The sequence below is a fragment of the Oncorhynchus gorbuscha genome, linkage group LG03, assembly GCF_021184085.1.
Source record: "Oncorhynchus gorbuscha isolate QuinsamMale2020 ecotype Even-year linkage group LG03, OgorEven_v1.0, whole genome shotgun sequence".
In the NCBI taxonomy this organism is placed as follows: Eukaryota; Metazoa; Chordata; class Actinopteri; order Salmoniformes; family Salmonidae; genus Oncorhynchus; species Oncorhynchus gorbuscha.
The window spans coordinates 71,034,828-71,054,409 of record NC_060175.1 but is presented as its reverse complement, the minus strand read 5'-3'; the positions used below and the strand labels follow the sequence as shown (position 1 = coordinate 71,054,409).

At 45.1% G+C, this 19,582-nt stretch overlaps 1 protein-coding gene across 5 annotated transcripts in view; it reads right to left on the bottom strand.

Moving 5' to 3' along the window:
- acot7 (acyl-CoA thioesterase 7) overlaps positions 1 to 19,582 on the bottom strand; it is an 88,698-nt gene that overhangs the window by 13,716 nt on the left and 55,400 nt on the right. For all 5 annotated transcript variants that reach the window (XM_046343565.1, XM_046343564.1, XM_046343566.1 and 2 more), the window contains one exon: positions 16,491 to 16,675. In XM_046343565.1, the coding sequence (XP_046199521.1) occupies positions 16,491 to 16,675 (185 nt within the window). The remainder of the gene's footprint in view (positions 1 to 16,490; positions 16,676 to 19,582) is intronic.

Below are 19,582 nucleotides of genomic sequence, written 5' to 3'. Positions count from 1 at the left end.
CAAATCATTATCGAGAATGTATTCAGAATTCATGGCCTCCCGTTAGACGCCGTTTCAGACAGAGGCCCGCAATTCACGTCACAGTTTTGGAGGGAGTTCTGTCGTTTGATTGGTGCGTCCGTCAGTCTCTCTTCCGGGTTTCATCCCCAGTCTAACGGTCAAGCAGAGAGGGCCAATCAGACGATTGGTCGCATACTACGCAGCCTTTCTTTCAGAAACCCTGCGTCTTGGGCAGAACAGCTCCCCTGGGCAGAATACGCTCACAATTCGCTTCCTTCGTCTGCTACCGGGTTATCTCCGTTTCAGAGTAGTCTGGGTTACCAGCCTCCTCTGTTCTCATCCCAGCTTGCCGAGTCCAGCGTTCCCTCCGCTCAAGCGTTTGTCCAACGTTGTGAGCGCACCTGGAGGAGGGTGAGGTCTGCACTTTGCCGTTACAGGGCACAGACTGTGAGAGCCGCCAATAAACGCAGGATTAAGAGTCCAAGGTATTGTTGCGGCCAGAGAGTGTGGCTTTCCACTCGCAACCTTCCTCTTACGACAGCTTCTCGTAAGTTGACTCTGCGGTTCATTGGTCCGTTCCGTGTCTCCCAGGTCGTCAATCCTGTCGCTGTGCGACTGCTTCTTCCGCGACATCTTCGTCGCGTCCATCCTGTCTTCCATGTCTCCTGTGTCAAGCCCTTTCTTCGCACCCCCGTTCGTCTTCCCTCCCCCCTCCCGTCCTTGTCGAGAGCGCACCTATTTACAAGGTACATAAGATCATGGACATGCGTTCTCGGGGACGGGGTCACCAATACTTAGTGGATTGGGAGGGTTACGGTCCTGAGGAGAGGAGTTGGGTTCCGTCTCGGGACGTGCTGGACCGTTCACTCATTGATGATTTCCTCCGTTGCCGCCAGGATTCCTCCTCGAGTGCGCCAGGAGGCGCTCGGTGAGTGGGGGGGGTACTGTCATGTTTTGTCATTTATTATCTTGTCTTGTCCCTGTGCTTCCCATTCTATTCGTTTCCCTCTGCTGGTCTTATTAGGTTCTTTCCCTCTTCCTATCCCTCTCTCTCCCCCTCCCTCTCTCACTCTCTCGCTCTCTCTTCTCTCTATCGTTCCGTTCCTGCTCCCAGCTGTTCCTATTCCCCTAATCAATCATTTAGTCTTCCCACACCTGTTCCCGATCCTTTCCCCCTGATTAGAGTCCCTATTTCTTCCTTTGTGTTCCGTTCCTGTCCTGTCGGTTCCTTGTCTAGAATTCACCGTGCTGTGTTTGTGTATCGCCCTGTCGTGTCGTGTTTTCCTCAGATGCTGCGTGGTGAGCAGGTGTCTGAGTCTGTCTGGTTCAAGTGCCTTCCCGAGGCAACCTGCTGTTCACCTGCTGTTCAAGATCGAGTCTCCAGTTTGTCCTCGTCATTTCGAGTGAAAGTTGTGTTTTTTGTTTGTATTAACTTTACTGGATTAAAGACTCTGTTTTCGCCAAGTCGCTTTTGGGTCCTCTTTCACCTACATGACACCGTGAGTAATTTATTCTGAAAAATAAGAACCTAACGGTAGCATTTCCTTTAAATTGTTTAAGTTTGGTCAAACGTTGAGGGTAGCCTTCCACAAGCTTCCCAAAATAAGTTGGGTGAATTGTGGCCCATTCCTCCTGACAGAGCTGGTGTAACTGAGTCAGGTTTGTAGGCCTCCTTGCTCGCACAAGCTTTTTCAGTTCCATGGTGTTTATACTTGCGTACTATTGTTTGTACCGATGAACGTGGTACTTTCAGGCATTTGGAAATTGCTCCCAAGGATGAACCAGACTTGTGGAGGTCTACAATTTTTTTTCTGAGGTCTTGGCTGATTTCGTTTGATTTTCGTATGATGTCAGGCAAAGAGGCACTGAGTTTGAAGGTAGGGCATGAAATACATCCACAGGTTCACCTCCAATTGGCTCAAATGATTTCAATTAGCCTATTAGAAGCTTCTAAAGCCATGACGTAATTTTCTGGAGTTGTTTAAAGGCACAGTCAACTTAGTGTATGTAAACTTCTGATCCACTGGAATTGTGATACAGTGAATTATCAGTGAAATAATCTGTCTGTAAACAATTGTTGGAAAAATAACTTGTGTCATGCACAAAGTAAATGTCCTAACCGACTTGCCAAAACTATAGTTTGTTAACAAGAAATTTGTGGAGTGGTTGAAAAATGAGTTTTAATGATTCCAACCTAAGTGTATGTAAACTTCTGACTTCAACTGTATGTCGATGATATGAAATGGCTAGTCCTGTATGGGTAGCCATTACGTGCCTGCTGTTGCTGGGTTTCAAGGTATATACTACTAATATAGGCTACTGTAGGGTCAGAGACAAAAAGGGGTCTTGTACTGTAAGTGGTTTGTTGCGTCTATAATGGGTCAATTAGCCTCTGGCTGTCATGTTTGTCATTTATTGTCATGTCTTGTCCCTGTGCTCCCCATGCTATTCGTTTCCCTCTGCTGGTCTTGTTTGGTTCTATCCCTCTCTCTCCCCCTCCCTCTCTCACTCTCTCGCTCTCTCTTCTCTCTGTCGTTCCGTTCCTGCTCCCAGCTGTTCCTATTCCCCTAATCATCATCTAGTCTTCCCACACCTGTTCCCGATCCTTTCCCCTGATTAGACTCCCTATTTATTCCTTTGTGATCCGTTCCTGTTCCATCGGTTCCTTGTTTTGTATTCCATGCTGTGATTGCGTTTCGCCCTGTCCTGTCGTGTTTTTGCCGTGATTGTGTATCACCCTGTCCTGTCGTGTTTTGTGCCTTCTTCAGACGCTGCGTGTGAGCAGGTGTCTCAGTCGACTACGGCCTGCGCCTACCCAGCGACCTGCAGTCTGTGGCCGCTTCTCCAGTTGTTTTCCCCTCTACAAATCTAGAGGATTTCAGTTATTCCGTTTTGAACATTAATAAACTCTGTTTCTGTTAAGTCGCGTTTGGGTCCTCTTTCACCTGCATGACAGAAGGAACCGATCAAAGAATGGACCCAGCGACTTCAGACGCTCGTTACACTGCCGTCGAGATCCAAGGAGCCATGCTCGGCAGACACGAGCAGGAATTGTCCGCTGCTCGCCAGGCCGTGGAAAACCTGGCTGCTCAGGTTTCCGACCTCTCTGGACAGTTCCAGAGTCTACGTCTCGTGCCACCTGTTACTTCCTGGCCTGCCGAGCCTCCAGAACCTAGGGTTAATAACCCACCTTGCTACTCCGGGCAGCCCACTGAGTGCCGCTCCTTTCTCACGCAGTGTGAGATTGTGTTCTCTCTCCAACCCAACACATACTCTAGAGAGAGAGCTCGGGTTGCTTACGTCATTTCACTCCTCACTGGCCGGGCTCGAGAATGGGGCACAGCTATCTGGGAGGCAAGGGCTGTTTGCTCTAACGATTTCCAGAACTTTAAAGAGGAGATGATTCGGGTTTTTGACCGTTCAGTTTTTGGTGGGGAGGCTTCTAGGGCCCTGGCTTCCTTATGCCAAGGTGAACGGTCCATAACGGATTATTCCATTGAGTTTCGCACTCTTGCTGCCTCTAGTGAGTGGAACGAGCCGGCGCTGCTCGCTCGTTTTCTGGAGGGACTCCACGCTGTGGTTAAGGATGAGATTCTCTCCCGGGAGGTTCCTTCAGATGTGGACTCTTTGATTGCTCTCGCCATCCGCATAGAACGACGGGCAGATCTTGTCACCGGGCTCGTGGAAGAGAGCTCGCATCAACGGTGTTTCCCTGCTCCGCATCGCAACCATCTCCCCCTCTGGCTTTGAGACTGAGCCCATGCAGCTGGGAGGGATTCGCATCTCGAATAAGGAGAGGGAACGGAGGATCACCAACCGCCTGTGCCTCTATTGTGGAGTTGCTGGACATTTCGTTAATTCATGTCCAGTAAAAGCCAGAGCTCATCTGTAAGCGGAGGGCTACAGGTGAGCGCAACTACTCAAGTCTCTCCATCAAAGTCCTGTACTACTTTGTCGGTCCACCTACGCTGGACCGGTTCGGGCGCTACATGTAGTGCCTTGATAGACTCTGGGGCTGAGGGTTGTTTCATGGACGAAGCATGGGTTCGGAAACATGACATTCCTTTCAGAGAGTTAGATAAGCCTACGCCCATGTTCGCCTTAGATGGTAGTCATCTTCCCAGTATCAGATTTGAGACACTACCTTTAACCCTCACAGTATCTGGTAACCACAGTGAGACTATTTCTTTTTTGATTTTCCGTTCACCGTTTACACCTGTTGTTTTGGGTCATCCCTGGCTAGTATGTCATAATCCTTCTATTAATTGGTCTAGTAATTCTATCCTATCCTGGAACGTTTCTTGTCATGTGAAGTGTTTAATGTCTGCCATCCCTCCCGTTTCTTCTGTCCCTACTTCTCAGGAGGAACCTGGCGATTTGACAGGAGTGCCGGAGGAATATCATGATCTGCGCACGGTCTTCAGTCGGTCCCGAGCCAACTCCCTTCCTCCTCACCGGTCGTATGATTGTAGTATTGATCTCCTTCCGGGGACCACTCCTCCTCGAGGTAGACTATACTCTCTGTCGGCTCCCGAACGTAAGGCTCTCGAGGATTATTTGTCTGTGTCTCTTGACGCCGGTACCATAGTGCCTTCTTCCTCTCCGGCCGGGGCGGGGTTCTTTTTGTTAAGAAGAAGGACGGTACTCTGCGCCCCTGCGTGGATTATCGAGGGCTGAACATAACGGTTAAGAATCGTTATGCTTCCCTTATGTCATCAGCCTTCGAGATTCTGCAGGGAGCCAGGTGCTTTACTAAGTTGGACCTTCGTAACGCTTACCATCTCGTGCGCATCGAGTGGAAAAGGCGTTTAATACTCCGTTAGGGCATTTTGAGTACCGGGTTCTGCCGTTCGGTCTCGCCAATGCGCCAGCTGTTTTTCAGGCATTAGTTAATGATGTTCTGAGAGACATGCTGAACATTTTTGTTTTTGTCTATCTTGACGATATCCTGATTTTTTCTCCGTCACTCGAGATTCATGTTCAGCACGTTCGACGTGTTCTACAGCGCCTTTTAGAGAATTGTCTCTACGTAAAGGCTGAGAAGTGCTCTTTTCATGTCTCCTCCGTTACTTTTCTCGGTTCCGTTATTTCCGCTGAAGGCATTCAGATGGATTCCGCTAAGGTCCAAGCTGTCAGTGATTGGCCCGTTCCAAGGTCACGTGTCGAGTTGCAGCGCTTTTTAGGTTTCGCTAATTTCTATCGGCGTTTCATTCGTAATTTCGGTCAAGTTGCTGCCCCTCTCACAGCTCTTACTTCTGTCAAGACGTGTTTTAAGTGGTCCGGTTCCGCCCAGGGAGCTTTTGATCTTCTAAAAGAACGTTTTACGTCCGCTCCTATCCTCGTTACTCCTGACGTCACTAGACAATTCATTGTCGAGGTTGACCTTCAGAGGTAGGCGTGGGAGCCATTCTATCCCAGCGCTTCCAGTCTGGATAAGGTTCATCCTTGCGCTTATTTTTCTCATCGCCTGTCGCCATCTGAGCGCAACTATGATGTGGGTAACCGTGAACTGCTCGCCATCCGCTTAGCCCTAGGCGAATGGCGACAGTGGTTGGAGGGGGCGACCGTTCCTTTTGTCGTTTGGACAGACCATAAGAACCTTGAGTACATCCGTTCTGCCAAACGACTTAATGCCCGTCAAGCTCGTTGGGCGTTGTTTTCGCTCGTTTCGAGTTTGTGATTTCTTACCGTCCGGGTAGCAAGAACACCAAGCCTGATGCCTTATCCCGTCTGTTTAGTTCTTCTGTGGCTTCTACTGATCCCGAGGGGATTCTTCCTTATGGGCGTGTTGTCGGGTTAACAGTCTGGGGAATTGAAAGACAGGTTAAGCAAGCACTCACGCACACTGCGTCGTGCGCGCTTGTCCTAGTAACCTCCTTTTCGTTCCTGTTTCCACTCGTCTGGCTGTTCTTCAGTGGGCTCACTCTGCCAAGTTAGCGGGTCATCCCGGTGTTCGAGGCACTCTTGCGTCTATTCGCCAGCGCTTTTGGTGGCCGACTCAGGAGCGTGACACGCGCCGTTTCGTGGCTGCCTGTTCGGACTGCGCGCAGACTAAGTCGGGTAACTCTCCTCCTGCCGGTCGTCTCAGACCGCTCCCCATTCCTTCTCGACCATGGTCTCACATTGCCTTAGACTTCATTACCGGTCTGCCTTTGTCTGCGGGGAAGACTGTGATTCTGACGGTTGTCGATAGGTTCTCTAAGGCGGCACATTTCATTCCCCTCGCTAAACTTCCTTGCACAAATCATTATTGAGAATGTATTCAGAATTCATGGCCTCCCGTTAGACGCCGTTTCAGACAGAGGTCCGCAATTCACGTCACAGTTTTGGAGGGAGTTCTGTCGTTTGATTGGTGCGTCCGTCAGTCTCTCTTCCGGGTTTCATCCCCAGTCTAACGGTCAAGCAGAGAGGGCCAATCAGACGATTGGTCGCATACTACGCAGCCTTTCTTTCAGGAACCCTGCGTCTTGGGCAGAACAGCTCCCCTGGGCATGCTTCCTTCGTCTGCTACCGGGTTATCTCCGTTTTCAGAGTAGTCTGGGTTACCAGCCTCCTCTGTTCTCATCCCAGCTTGCCGAGTCCAGCGTTCCCTCCGCTCAAGCGTTTGTCCAACGTTGTGAGCGCACCTGGAGGAGGGTGAGGTCTGCACTTTGCCGTTACAGGGCACAGACGGTGAGAGCCGCCAATAAACGCAGGATTAAGAGTCCAAGGTATTGTTGCGGCCAGAGAGTGTGGCTTTCCAGCAACCTTCCTCTTACGAACGGTTCATTGGTCCGTTCCGTGTCTCCCAGGTCGTCAATCCTGTCGCTGTGGCTTCTTCCGCGACATCTTCGTGCGTCCATCCTGTCTTCCATGTCTCCTGTGTTAAGCCCTTTCTTCGCACCCCGTTCGTCTTCCCTCCCCCCTCCCGTCCTTGTCGAGAGCGCACCTATTTACAAGGTACTAAAATTATGGACATGCGTTCTCGGGGACGGGGTCACCAATACCTAGTGGATTGGGAGGGTTACGGTCCTGAGGAGAGGAGTTGGGTTCCGTCTCGGGACGTGCTGGACCGTTCGCTCATCGATGATTTCCTCCGTTGCCGCCAGGATTCCTCCTCGAGTGCGCCAGGAGGCGCTCGGTGAGTGGGGGTACTGTCATGTTTGTCATTTATTGTCATGTCTTGTCCCTGTGCTCCCCATGCTATTCGTTTCCCTCTGCTGGTCTTGTTTGGTTCTATCCCTCTCTCTCCCCCTCCCTCTCTCACTCTCTCGCTCTCTCTTCTCTCTGTCGTTCCGTTCCTGCTCCCAGCTGTTCCTATTCCCTAATCATCATCTAGTCTTCCCACACCTGTTCCCGATCCTTTCCCCTGATTAGACTCCCTATTTATTCCTTTGTGATCCGTTCCTGTTCCATCGGTTCCTTGTTTTGTATTCCATGCTGTGATTGCGTTTCGCCCTGTCCTGTCGTGTTTTTTGCCGTGATTGTGTATCACCCTGTCCTGTCGTGTTTTGTGCCTTCTTCAGACGCTGCGTGTGAGCAGGTGTCTCAGTCGACTACGGCCTGCGCCTAAGCGACCTGCAGTCTGTGGCCGCTTCTCCAGTTGTTTTCCCCTCTACAAATCTAGAGGATTTCAGTTATTCCGTTTTGAACATTAATAAACTCTGTTTCTGTTAAGTCGCGTTTGGGTCCTCTTTCACCTGCATGACACTGGCATTAAGCCTTTGTAACTGGCCTGAGAGCGACTGGGTCCTGCGTAATATAACATTATCTTGAGGTTACTCAAGGATAGACACTCAGAGAGAGAGAGAGAGAGAGAGAGAGGGAAAAAGAGAGAGCAGAGAGAGACAGATTTACAGCAAAATTGCTTTGCTGTTGAAGACATCTGTACAAGATGGGGGTGGTAAGTGCTTGGATAAGAGTGTCTGCTATATGAAATAAATGTACATCTAAAAAGTAATTGAGATGATGACCATGTGACCAGCCAACTCCAGCGCACTCGTCATGAACTATTAACCAATTGAAAACACCCAATCTTGGGTGAGTGCTTAAATAAAATTCATTGGATCTGGCAAGCAGTAAAGGTACAAGCTGGGATTCTGTGATACAAAGGGAATGTGAGCTCTGGCCAAAAGTAGTGCACTACATAGGGAATAGGGTGCCATTTCAAATGCAAGACCAGCCCCAGTACTCCCATGACCTCCCAAACTCATAGAACAGTCGTCTGCAGTATATGCAAATAATCCTGTGGGTTTGGGCTGCCAAAAGTAGCACAACATACCTTGGAAAGGGGGGCCATTGCAGACACAGCCCCAGTACTGAGACCTACAGATCAGTTGTCTGTTAGCTGTCTAAAAGGAGGGCAGGAGAAGGCTGTAGACAGACTGAGAGGGTGGTGATGGATGCGGGGGCATAAACTTGGCACCCAGGGTGGAGGGAGGCCAGCTCAGAGGGTGCCAGAGAAATGCCAGAGGGCTCCGCTGTGTTGGCATGGCCTGTTATTGGAGCAGTCACAGGCATCAGTGACATGCCAAATGCCACCCTCGCCTGAACAGTGGCTCTAAACAGTAACTAACCAGTGAGAGAAAATAATAGCCATCTGCACTAGTGGTATGTGGTTGGATGATGTCCTAGGTGTGGGGACCAGAAGTCCTCACAAGGATAGTAAAACAAGGAAAATTCGGACAAGTGGGGAATATTTCGCCAGGCCCAACAAGGAAAAAGGCTATTTTAGGGGTTAGTTTTAGGGTGAGGATTACAATTAGAATTAGGGTTAGGGATTGGGGGTGAGGTGTAGGTTTTGAGGTTAGGGGTAGGTTTAGGGGTTAGGGTTAAGGTTAAGGCTAAGGAAAATAGGATTTTGAATGGGAATAAATGTTTTGGTCCCCATAAGGATAGTGTTTTTGTGTGCGTGTGTATGCTTGTGTGTTTATTTGAGATAAAGGGTGACATTTTGACTATTCAACTTAGCATTTGTTGTAGTCCAAATAGTGTTCAGTTTCAAATACACCGTGTGGCAAAGCTCTAAACCTAAATACAGACTTTCAACCCTCGCATGGATGTCACGCTGCACAATTAAAAGCTTCTGGAATACATGAAACAACACATTGAGTGAAAAATCTAAATCCTCCCTGTTGGCTTTTCATTCGAATCAGAGGTGGGATTCATCCCAACAACTTCATTTCCTATTCCCTCCCTTCTCGAATCGAATACGCTCTGATATGCCATCAATCCACACATCGTCAAAATTGATCTTATTTTACAAGTCGACTTGTTCTCACTACCTTTGATCAGTGGACTTGACGGGGTAGTAAATATCTTTGAGAATATTATTAACCCTGAAAAAATGATTGTTTCGAAAACATTGTTGAGGTACAATCCTGACATGGGCACAGCCATTAACCGGTTGATGATCATGTTCAATGGGAGGCATCTAAAAATAATTGCAGGCTGCTTCATGTGATCTAGTGGAGGTTGCCATGACAACCCTGCTTGTTTTCATGTCAAAGGGGCCAGCTGAGACTATGCCAGCTCTGTAGCGGGATGGAATGAGGCAGGGAGGGATGGAGTGAGGCAGGGAGGGATGGAGTGAGGCAGGGAGGGATGGAGGGAGGCAGGGAGGGATGGAGGGAGGCAGGGACGGATGGAGGGAGGCAGGGAGGGATGGAGGCAGGGAGGGATGGAATGAGGCAGGGAGGGATGGAGTGAGGCAGGGAGGGATGGAGTGAGGCAGGGAGGGATGGAGGGAGGCAGGGAGGGATGGAGGGAGGCAGGGAGGGATGGAGGGAGGCAGGGAGGGGTGGAGTGAGGCAGGGAGGGATGGAGGGAGGCAGGGAGGGATGGAGGGAGGCAGGGAGGGGTGGAGGGAGGCAGGGAGGGATGGAGGGAGGCAGGGAGGGGTGGAGTGAGGCAGGGAGGGATGGAGGGAGGCAGGGAGGGATGGAGGGAGGCAGGGAGGGATGGAGGGAGGCAGGGAGGGATGGAGGGAGCCAGAAAGAGGAGTAAAAACCCAGGGCTGTCAAGTCACTCTCTCCTTTTCCTCCTCCTCTTCCTCTTGCCCAATCTTTCTCTCCATCTTTCTTTTTATTCTCTCCCTCTCCATCTTTCTCTTTCTCTCTCTCTCTCTCTCTCTCTCTCTCTCTCTCTCTCTCTCTCTCTCTCTCTCTCTCTCCATATTTCATTTCCTCTTTCTCCTCGTCTTTCTCTCCATCTCTCTCTCTCTCTCGCCCTCCAGCTCTCTCTCTCTCCATCACAAAATGTTTCTTAATCTCTTTGCAACCTGGCCTCAGGGAAATGTGTAGGATTTGGTATGTAAATGAGTCCCCTCCATTTAGTATGATATATTACTTGACGTTAGGTCACGTCATGAATTGAAAAGTGGTCGTACAATATCATATGAATTGGATGAAGTAACTTATCATTCGTATTATAGTATTATACATCTTTTTCTGAAACCAGGCTGCTTAGGAGGTACATTTTTAGTTAGCTGAACAAATGACAAAAGTTGACAATGACAAAAGGAGAATTGACTTAAAAGGTTAGGAGAACTAATAACAAAGGTTAGGATAATTTACATAGCAGGTTAGGTGAATTAAGTTAAGGAAAAGGGTTAGGGGAAGGTTTAGCTAAAATATTACAGTTGTCCCCAACGCGACTCCAACATGTAACCTTTGGATTGCTAGATGGTATATGCCCACCCATCCGACCTCCATCATTTTGTTTCTGTCTTAAGTAACCAGACCATTATTGCATTTGTAACGTAACATATCATACTTGGAGGTGCAAAAATCAAATGTAAAAAAGTCGATGCCTGCCTGCTCTTTGCCCAGTATCTACTGTCCCTCCCATCTGTACAGAGAGGAGAGCCTAATACATGGGCATACCACTCCTGGCTCCATGGAAACACAACGTACTTCAGGGACACACAGTCAGTGGACTTTGACTCATTTTCACTATTTTCTTACTGTGACCATGTTCAAGGGTACTGATGCTGAGGCTGATTCTCCCCCCTCTCCGCTCCCCTCCTCCGCCTATCCACACACACACACACACACACTCCCCCCTCCCTGCGGAGCTAAAAATGGAAAGGCTAAAAATAGACGGAAGAGATGTTTCACTTGAGAGAGCAAAAATTACCTGGAGCCAAAAAATGTCAGGCGGAGGCCTGTCGATGGGCTATTTATAGTGTTGGAACATGTGTAATCGGTCACAACGTGACAAGTGCAATTACAGAAGGAGACGTTGACATTTGTTCAGCCAATGTTCATATTATTTTTATAGACCCTGAGTGAACGGCAACCAAAACACTGCGTTGTGATGTTATTTCAGTACCGAGTCAACTCCACTCTTTTTGCTCAAATTGCACATGGTTCAGTGCCCTGAGTAAGAACACACAAAGGACAGAATTCGCACACACACACACACACACAAACACACACACCAACTGTCTGTTTATTTAGTCTTTTCATGAGTTTGATGATTTTTGGGGTTTTCAGCTTATATTGTGCCAAATCCATTATGATAGCCAAGACCTAGCAAACAAAGCGACTTCTTCCAGGAGATAGCGGATCAACCCAAACAATTGCCCATATGAATTTAGTCATGTATTTCTATTTTGACATTTCATTTCAAATCAAATCAGTTGATTGTAGTGATACGCGTTACACGTTTCCTCTTGCACGTGATGCCAGCCTCTGGGGCTGAGAGGGATTGCTAGGAAGAGAAATGTTCAGATCAATGGTGTACGGATGTGTACACCGTCCGTCGTTGGAGCGCTCGGCCAAGCCATCAAAAGTCTTCATTTACGACCCCTCATCCCCAACGATGTTATCTTCCTTGTTAGTACTGATTGACTGATATTGATTTATTACTATTAGTGTATCATGAGGAATATACATAATGGGCCACTGAAATCTACAATGTTATGTTTGTTATTGTTTTTGCCAGTAATGTGATGACTCAGCACAGGAACACTGGCAGCCTCATTTGGCCTAATTCTTAAAAGAGATGGATGTTTTTAAAAGCAAGCGTGCACCAGAGATTACAATCATGTTCGACGTCACTCGTCAGGTCTCCCTGAAAACAAAGGCCTTGTGAACAGGATCTGAAACACCGTCTAAAATGGTAACCTAGCTGATTAATGCACAAAGGACAATGCTAAAGCCAGAGAGGTTTGTCTGAAATGGAAATGTGTGCTTATTGAGAAGGGAGACTAAAAGGGAGGGGGTTCAGTTCTGTCTTTCTGATGTGGCTAGGAAGTGTCTAGGCTAGGGATGCAGTCTGTGAAGGACAGATGGTGTTCCTTTCCAAAAGGGTGGAGTGTATGCTGGTGGTATTACAATCCCCTTGGCATGGTAGTAAAAGCAAGACAGAGAACGACACAGAGCAGAGTGGCTACGGATAGGTGTGTGTGTGTGTGTGTGGGGGGGGGGGGGGGGGGTAAGCTCTGTATTACCTACAGTGCTCTAAGAAACGCATCACACACCGCCACATCAATTCATTTCCACACTTTGCTTTTATCAAAACTAACTTGCAAGCCTTTCATCTTGCACATTTTCCATTCCAGCCTATTTTCAAAGAAACAACACAGGAAAAATCAATGTACTCCATCTGCCTTTTGCATCGTTCTTGAATTGCAGTGGCATTTGCGCATGGCATAAAAATAAAAAAAAGAACTTCAATTTTCTCAACAACAAAATAATATTTAAATGTATTCGGGTATATATTCCCATTCTAAATCAACTAATATGGCAGCTTAATGACTTGAAATATGTTTTACCATTTTGACACCATTGTGTCACCAGTAGGAATAGTAACATCAATGACAATCTCTCATGGACAGACTTAAATAAATGTATGTAAACGTAAACATAAATGGTAATGTAGGTCTGTCATGATACCACAGGATGTGTGCGATAATGAGCAGTATTAGTTTCCCAGGTGTTAGCATCTTTTACATTTCGGAAGGGGAGGGGACATTTGGCCTGCTCCTAACTTGACAAGAGAGAGGGTGGAGCTCTTCATTCCAGGTTCCGATCCTCGTTTTGTCTCTTCTCTTAACACGTATGGACCCAGAACTTAATCGAGCATCTGACCAATTACGCAAGTCTTTGGTTCTGGGTTAACTGAGATTATACCATTTGACAGTTACACCAATGATCCATTTGAGGTCAAATAGGATGTTCTGAAATGGAGGCCACAGATGCTCAAATCTAACCTAATTAACCCTTTATAAAGAATTGACTAAAGTGATATGATTAATCATTTTGCTCACAATGTCATTTCCCTTCATTTAAACTGAGTAACACCAAATGACACTTGATCAAATTATCAATGGAATTCTCAAATGTATGACAGACTAAAAGGGTGTGATTAGCTAATACTTTTCTTTAATATAGACCAATAACAATTTGCCACTAGAGGGAACGCTAAAGATCCTTGTATATCTTTGTAATCGTTGTGATTTTCAAGGCGTTCACACCAAATGACATTAAACTTCGGGACACATATGATATTTGTAAAAACAAGTTATTTTAATAGGCGTCTTTCTTTTTATTGATGATCTATACAACATATACAAGTAGTTTGTTTACTTTCTATCATAAACAAATAATAGATATCTAAATCTCAATAGATCTCAAAATCCCCGAAAACTCCCTCACGACGCCAGGACAGCGGAGTCAATCACCACCTTCCGGAGACACCTGAAACCCCACCTCTTTAAGGAATACCTAGGATAGGATAAAGTAATCCTTCTCACCCCCACCCCCCCCTTAAAATATTTAGATGCACTATTGTAAAGTGGCTGTTCCACTGGATGTCATAAGGTGAATGCACCAATTTGTAAGTCACTCTGGATAAGAGCGTCTGCTAAATGACTTAAATGTAAATGTAAAATGTCACTATACAACTCTACTGGGTCACTACTGGGACAAGCAAATTGGCTTACTCTTAAGTACTTTAAAGATGGAATCCGCATTAGGGGAAAACAGCACTACTGTCATGTTTTGTCATTGGTTATCATGTCTTGTCTCTGTGCTTCCCTTCTATTCGTTTCCCTCTGCTGGTCTTATTAGGTTCTTTCCCTCTTTCTATCCCTCTCTTCCCCTCCCTCTCTCCCTCTCTCGCTCTCTCTCTCTATCGTTCCGTTCCTGCTCCCAGCTGTTCCTCATTCTCCTAACTACCTCATTTACTCTTTTCACACCTGTCCCCTATTTTGCCCTCTGATTAGAGCCCCTATTTCTCCCTCTGTTTTCCGCTTCTGTCCTTGTCGGATCCTTGTATGATGTTCGCTGTTCTGTGTCCTTGTCTCGCCCTGTCGTGTTTTACCTTCTTCAGATGCTGCGTGTGAGCAGGTGTTTAGGTCTGCTACGGTCGGTGCCTTCCCGAAGCAACCTGCAGTCTATGGTCGAGTCTCCAGTCAGTCCTCTCTACTGACGAGTGGATTTCAGTTTTCCTGTTTTGTTTTCACCTTGATATTTCCAGGATTATTATCTTTTGTCAAATACTGGAATAAAGACTCTATTTTCGTTAAGTCGCTTTTGGGTCCTCATTCACCAGCATAACAACTCCAGTCCGCCCCATGGCCGTAGTTATTGTTTTGTTGACGAAGCAGAGGTGGGGGGCGTCACGCATCGAGGTAAAAATTGCAGTCCATATTGTGCTGTTCTATCGCTCGTGCAGTGATGACAGAAGGGAAGAAAACGGTGTTTGTTGTTTGAAGTAACTTCTTTGTTGTTGTATAATATCCCAAACTGACGTGGCTGTTTCACCAATTAAGGATTCTAGCTTTAAACAATGCATAAACAGAAAGTTTTGCTGTATAAATGACTTGCATTACGTTTTATCATTGATAAACAGACCAATGTAAACAAAAACATGTACGATGTGTAGCTATTTGGGAGAGGGGGAAATATTTTCACTTCCGGATGAAAAGCGTGCCCAAAGTAAACTGCCTGTCACTCAGGCCCAGAAGCTAGGATATGCATATAGAATGGTAGAATTAGATAGAAAACACTCTAAAGTTTCTAAAATGGTTAAAATGATGTCTGTGAGTATAACAGAACTGATATAGCATGAAACCCGAGGACAAACCACCCCCCAAAAATAAATTCGCCTTACCACTGTTTTCAATGGCTAGTACTATAATTATAAACCCAAGTCCTCCCAAATTGCAGTTCTCTGGACATCCACTAGATGTTACCAGTCTTTAGAAAGAGTTTCAGGCTGGTTTTTGGAAAAATGACCCAGAAATTGTAGTTTTCTAGGTGGCTCCCATTTTAGCTGTAGTGTTTCCAAGCGCATGGAGGAAAGCGCATTTTTTTCTTATTTATCTCCGGTAATGAACATACTATTCTCTGTCTTAAATTTGATTGTTTATTTACGTATTAGGATACCTAAGGTTGGATTATAAACGTTGTTTGACTTGTTTGGAAAAGTTTATTAGTAACGTTTGGGATTCATTTTGTATGCATTTTGATGGAGGGAAACTGAGTGGATTATTGACTGAAGCGTGCCAGCTAAACTGAGTTTTTATGGATATAAAGAAGGACATTATCGAACAAAAGGACCATTTGTAATGTAACTGGGACCTTTTGGAGTGCCACAAGAAGAAGATCTTCAAAGGTAAGGCATATATTATATTGCTATTTCTGACTTTCGTGTCGCAACTCCCTGGTTGAAAATGATTTGTTATGCATTTGTGTGCTGGGCGCTGTCCTCAGATAATCGCATTGTTTGCTTTTGCCGTAAAGCATTTTTGAAATCTGACATGGCGGCTGGATTGACGACAAGTTAAGCTTTATTTTGATTTATTGCACTTGTGATTTCATGAAAGTTTCATATTTATAGTAATTTAATTTGAATTTGGCGCTCTGCCGTTTCACCGGATGTTGTTGAGGTGTCCCGCTAGCGGCACGCCATTCCCAAACAGGTTTAAAGTGTTTTTCATGGTTGCAAAGGCGAGGGACGCAAATGCTACCACAATTCAAGAATGACCCTTTTAGCTCCTTAGATGTACTGCCACACTCTCCTGGGCCCGTATTCATTAAGCGTCTCAAACAGGAGTGCTGATTTATGATCAGTTTCGCCATATAGATCACAATGAATAAGATTACAAGGATAGGGGGCACTTGATCCTAGATCAGTACTCCTACTGAAGAGATGCTTTATGAATACAGGCACTGGACTTGTTGGCTGAAAGTCTTCAATTAGTGTGCTCAACTAAATTGGTCACTTACACAAGACAATGCATATTCAGTTTGCAGCTGTGGGCTGAAATTCTCCTGGCTGCCCACAAACAAAATCTTAGCCCATTGGAAATTAATGAATTGCATTTCAATTTACTTCCTGAACAAACTGAAACGGAATTGAAACGGAATTGACTCCAACCCTGCTGTTTGGTGTCTACCATAGAAATATAATTCCTAGAACATAATTCTATATCTATGGTAGGCACCAAGCAATGGGGTTGGAGTCAATTCACTTTTCTAAGAATTATATTTATACGGTACCTTCATAGGGGGGATGGATAGAGGCTTGCCCTGCTTGTCCAGGGAGATGTAGGTGAAGAAGGCTGTGACGGCCCGATACTTCCCCTTCTCAGCCTCTATCAGAGGATCGGCGTCCACAAACACCTCGATCTCCATAGACTTGTTACTGGCGAATGTCGCCCTCCCCGAGACAGTTACCACACAGCCTGGGGACGAAGAGGGAACATTTCATCAATGGACCCTATAACATAACAGGAATACTGCAGCATGCAATTACCACATATAGCAAATTTGACGTGATATCTACATAAATAATCGCCACCTCCTTGTGGAAAGTTTTCAAATGGAAGTTGAGACATCCCGCGGCTAGAGGATTTGTCAGTATTACAGCAATTTAGGCCATGCTGTGCATTACTATAAGTAAAATGTTGCCAATGGTATGACAATAATAGTCCGAGTTGGCTAAAGTACAGGGTTCTGGAAGTGAATTAGACCTCTGAACCTGTGTTGCGGTTCAGATTTGCGAGAGATTATGAGTAGGCACAGGAATTACAAGTCGAAGGTCCCAAGATGCCAGGCAACAGTTTAGAATTTTGGCTTTGCAAGACCGAAAAACAACAACACTGGCTTCGTCACATGTTTATTACAAAGTCATTCATTGACTTGTACAACACAATATCTGATGCCTGTGCCTCTGAGTGAAAGATATCATGCAAAGAAAGAACACATCTTTATTTCTAAGCACTGAACAACTCAACTTTTTTTCATGTTCCATCCACCCAGGGAATAATTAAGACTTATTTGTTTTTCATTCTTGTTCACTTTTATCTCAGCCAACCATGTTTAACAACTACAAAGTGCTCACAGCAGCATATCCTCCGGCAAAAGACGACAACTAAGTGTGAATTTAAATCTAGTTGGTTTTTGCTAATGGTCTTTGTTGAGAACATAGACACGGAATATAATCGGTGCTGTAAAAAAAGAAAAACGTTATTGGTTGACCACTTTATGGTGTATTTAGAAGGAAAATGTCGTTTTTATTGTTCAAAGTCATTATTTTTTAATGAACATTTCAATGTATCTGCAACATGGCTGCATTCAAAATAACTCAACAAATGTGCAAAACCGAGGCCCATTCATAATAAAACTGAACGGAAAACATACAAAAAATGTGGACGTGAACCTGAAAGGCCAAACAGGCAGTATATCTAGAAAGTACATCTGTCGCTGGCACTGAGACCAGAGACTTTGCACAGACGTGCGTCAACCGTGCCAGGAACCACACTCGTCATCCAAAGTTTTCCTCTCACGTCTGCTCGCTTTGATCTTATCAACTCTGGATCTCATCACAATTTCACCTCTTTTATTTTTCCATTACACTCGGCCAGATGAGAGAGACAGCCTTACGAGACATGCCTCTCCTGTAATGCCTGAACTACTGAAAATACAGTCTATACAGTCAGGGGGGTTCAACTCGGCACCACGAGTTCTGATGGTTTTTGCTTTGGGTCTAGTACTGGTCTCAAGTGGTAAACACACTCACCCTAGATCTTTCAAATGGTCCTGATTCTAGTCAGTACAAAAACAGTGTGACAAACACAAAAGTAGTCCAGTAATAGCCCAATGAAAGCCTTCAACCACCTAAGATCAATGTCCGCGCCCCTGCAGAAATCGAATTAGCGTCATAAAAACATCCGCGTCAAAATCTCTCTGTTTAAAGTTAGAGATATCTGCGTCTCAATCCACCGCATCCGCCGACGTAACAGTTCCGCATCTGCGGTGAAAGGTCACAGAGTTAAGAGTGGTGTTTGTCAGACCATGACACAACCCGAAAATCGGCCTCCTCACAAAATTGTCTGTAGCGCCCAAACAGTTTAGCCTAAATACTAATATGACCCCTATGTGTAAAGGTGAGACTCTCATGAACACGTACATGTCGGTTGTAGGCCTCACAAGACTCGTCTCAAGGTCCCCCGGTACCAGTCTAAAAAATGAATGGCAGTATATATAGAGACTGTTTAGTGACAACAATAAGAGGTTAAATACATGTACAAAAAAAAAATAATAATAATGTTTCCGGATCTTTCTTATATCGCTCAGATATAGGACAGACACTTCAGAACAAACTTCCTTTAGATTTTTTGGGAGAGACTATCTGTTGTTCCATGTAGTGAATTTGTTATTCAATGCGCTTGTATAACATCAAATACTTTTTAATATATATTTTTTTAGAATTCAAGGGGTGTTAAAATTCCAAATCAAATAGCAAAATAATCCTTGGTACAACCTTTTTTTTCAATTTAAAGTTTTATTACGTTTTCTTGTTTTTCAATCAACCAACAAAACACTCCACATTCACAGATGTGACAGGCTGAAAAAAAAAAAAAAGTCAAAAAATATAATAATAATACATTTGAAAAAATAAAAATTAAATGAAAATGAAAGATAAAGTCAAATAAAACACTTATTTTTCTTAATCTGTTTATTTTCCTTGGTGCATATATATATATATATATATATATACATACATACATACACACATACAGTACATACATACGTACATACATACACACATACATACACATACATACATACACACACACACACACACACATACATACATACATACATACATACACACACACACACACACACATACATGCATACACACACACACACACACACACACACACACACACACACACACACACACACACACACACACACACACACACACACACACATACATACATACATACATACATACATACATACATACATACATACATACATACATACATACATACATACATACATACATACATACATACATACATACATACGCACACGTACTCAAAAACAAAATTATAAAAACACAAAAAAAACATATACCACTTGCAGCAGCACTATCAAGGTTCTTATCAGCTATTTCTAGAATTCGCTGGGACGACGGGCCAATAATTTGTTTTTAGATTTTACAGTACCTTACACAACATGTATCTGTGCATTTCCCTAGTCACCCCGTTCACTCTGTCCGGTTTGAAATACAGTTGAATAGTGGAGACCAGAGTCTATCAAACTTGGGCTGTCTCTTGTGGAGGTCATAAGTGAGC